At 41.6% G+C, this 2721-nt stretch overlaps 1 protein-coding gene across 1 annotated transcript; it reads right to left on the bottom strand.

Annotated features, from left to right (window-relative positions):
* Positions 1–1381: 1381 nt before the first annotated feature.
* LOC128262284 (uncharacterized) lies at positions 1382–2510 on the bottom strand. The gene is made up of 2 exons (XM_052996451.1): positions 2187–2510; positions 1382–2134 (listed from the first exon to the last, which is right to left on the bottom strand). Exons 1-2 carry the CDS (start codon positions 2385–2387, stop codon positions 1781–1783), a joined length of 555 nt encoding a protein of 184 aa, XP_052852411.1. The 5' UTR covers positions 2388–2510; the 3' UTR covers positions 1382–1780.
* Positions 2511–2721: the final 211 nt, after the last annotated feature.

The raw sequence follows: 2721 nt of genomic DNA, 5'->3' as shown, positions 1-2721 counted from the left end.
GGGGATGGGTGGAAACGGAAGTGATGCAGAAAATGAACGCATGGCAATCGGGGTGCCGGAGGTCTGGTCTTCATGTGGCTCATAAATTATGGGGCAGCATTTTGCATGCAACTGCATTTTGCGGCGCATAATTTGCATTTTTAAGCATTTTCACAGTGCATTGGGCATAATTAAAATCAACGACACCACCGCTTCTGACCACCAGTGCAGCTCCGATTTCGGTTCTGGCAGAACCCGGCTCACCTTGAAGGCGGGAGAATAATGACGTAGAGAAAAAGATTTGTCACAAAAAAAATTATTGAAAAAGAAATTAATTGGAGTTTTTTAAAATTTTTTTAACTTTTAGTAGCATATATGTGTTTCAATCTAAAATTAAGCGTTCGCTAAAACTCGTAAAAACTAAACTACTGTTGCATGAATTTAAGACTATTAAACAAATTTCTCAATAAGATGAGTATTAAAATAATTTGTGGGCTTACTTATATTTATTTTTACTTTCTGTGCGGGGAATATTTAAACTTATAGCCTGTTATTTTCTAATTTTACACAATTATATCTCAGTGGAGAGATGTCGGCGACAGTCAAGTTGCTCACCTCAAACTTTTGCTCGCTCCCAGTTGACTTTCACAAGGTTTTCTGGGTGCGAGGCTGCATCAGCTTCGTGGGCAGGCAGCCGTGGCGCACACTTAACAAATTAATGTCAAGCCACAATAAAGTCAACAGCTGGCTTGCAACAGGAGCGGCGAATGGCAAAGCCAGAGCCGAGTGACTTAGGTGCAAGGGGCAGTGAAAGTGGTGGCATTGTGTGCAATGAACAGAATCCGACACACATAAGTTAAGAAAATATACTGCGCACCCGCACTTCCATAAAAATGCAGATGCAGACGAACAGCTGGTCGGTCGCTGCAAAGTCTCCCGGCAAGAGGAAGTGCACCTGCTGCCAAGGACTCGAGATGCTGAATCAAATTCTCATATTAAATAATCGAATTCCTCGCATGCACATCATTTCAAATTCACGTTCGCACTTCCACTTCCACTCCCATCCACATCCACGGCACATTCATTCCACACTCACATACCACTTTAGCACACGCCTGATGCAAACAGTTTGCCCTTCCCCCCCCAGATATTCACCGAGCTTTTTGTATCTAGCATCTTAAAGTAATTTTTCTCGCCAACTCGCTTTGCCCGAGATTTTGCGCTTGACATAGTATTTTTATGAGGCCAGGCAGTGGAGTGGACAAAGAGGGTAAAGGATTATGATTTAATAAATGGAAAATTGTAATGACTTGTAATTTAAGCATTTATCTTATTTTTGAAATAAGTAAAATAGATAGAGAATAAATACCAACTTTAGAAATTATGTCATTATACTCAAATTACTACCCTTGCACAATTTCAAATTACTTTTAGAGGATACCAACTTACTTTTTAATACTAATCTACGCTTACCACCATACTAACTGAAATAGACCATAAACATTCTTGCAAAGACCCTATTTAAAAAGGGAACTCTACACCCCTGTAGCCGCATTTTCTGTATCCTTTTCGGTATCCTTTATTTGCGTGTGGCAGAAACTTCTGGCACGCACGTCCTCCTCAACTTTTGATGGTTGGTTGAGGTGTGAAATTTTGCGAGATGCACGAGGCAAATAGGCATAAAATTATTTAAAACTCGACGCGAGCCTGCATAAAAGGGTGCGCGGCATAAATGCGTGGCAGTTTCGCAACTCGCACTCTTCCAATCTATAGTTTTAAGTCTGAGATTTCTTGCTTAAATTTATGAGACAGTATCCAGCTTCTGCTGCTCCAGTTTTTGCCAGGCTTGGACGTATTCCTGGTAGAAACTGGACAGTAAATGGGGGACACGTTCCACGGCCAGCTCCAAGGGCACCAGTTCGGGTTCAGAGAGATCCTTAAATTTTATGTATAAAAAAGACTCCTTGAAGGTGTTTTGTACCATATCCAAAATAGTTTCCACTTGATATCCCCGTTCAAAAGCATCGACTGCAGGAATTGGCGGTAGATTAGCCAGATCTGAAGAGAACTTCTGGAAAGGTTTCTTAACGGTTTGAACAAGTGTTGAGGGCGGTGTTTTGGTTGGCAAGTTGCAGGTCCGTTTATTCACAGGTTTCTAAGGAGATATGGCTTAGCTTTTGGTGGATGGAATTTTTTATGATACTCACATTATCCTGTGTAAACGGACTTCTACGTTTTCTGGCAACTTGCTCCATGTTGGCTTGCAAAATATATTTCCAGCGCTTCTCTGACTGTTCCTGTGGTTGAGTGCTATAAACTGAAGTCGAAATCTTTTTGCTTCTTCCGAGTGGCACTTCATAGCCTGTTCTTCTCTGGAAATTCATATGACTTTCGCTTCTGTTGCCCATTCTCCAAATGAACTTCCTGCGGCCAAAACAACTTCACGCCACTTTGAGCCGGCCCATGGCAACGGGGTGGTGGGGGGTGGTAAGCAGTGGAAATGCAGTTAAATGAGCGGAAATGCAAAATTAACTCGCCACGAAGCACAGAGCAAACAAAGAAATTGTTGTACAACTAAAAAATACCCCCACACACACTGGCAGAGCGAAGAAAAATGAAGAGGAAATAGAGAATGAGAAAATCAAGTGCCGTGGCACAAAAAAAGGGGTAGAAAAAACGCAATTGAAAGCAAGTAAAGCGGCGGAACAGAAAAAATGTATAATAGCAGAATAAACGTTGCCA

This window comes from Drosophila gunungcola, unplaced genomic scaffold, assembly GCF_025200985.1.
Source record: "Drosophila gunungcola strain Sukarami unplaced genomic scaffold, Dgunungcola_SK_2 000001F, whole genome shotgun sequence".
NCBI classification, from domain to species: Eukaryota; Metazoa; Arthropoda; class Insecta; order Diptera; family Drosophilidae; genus Drosophila; species Drosophila gunungcola.
This window is presented reverse-complemented; position numbering and strand designations above follow the sequence as displayed.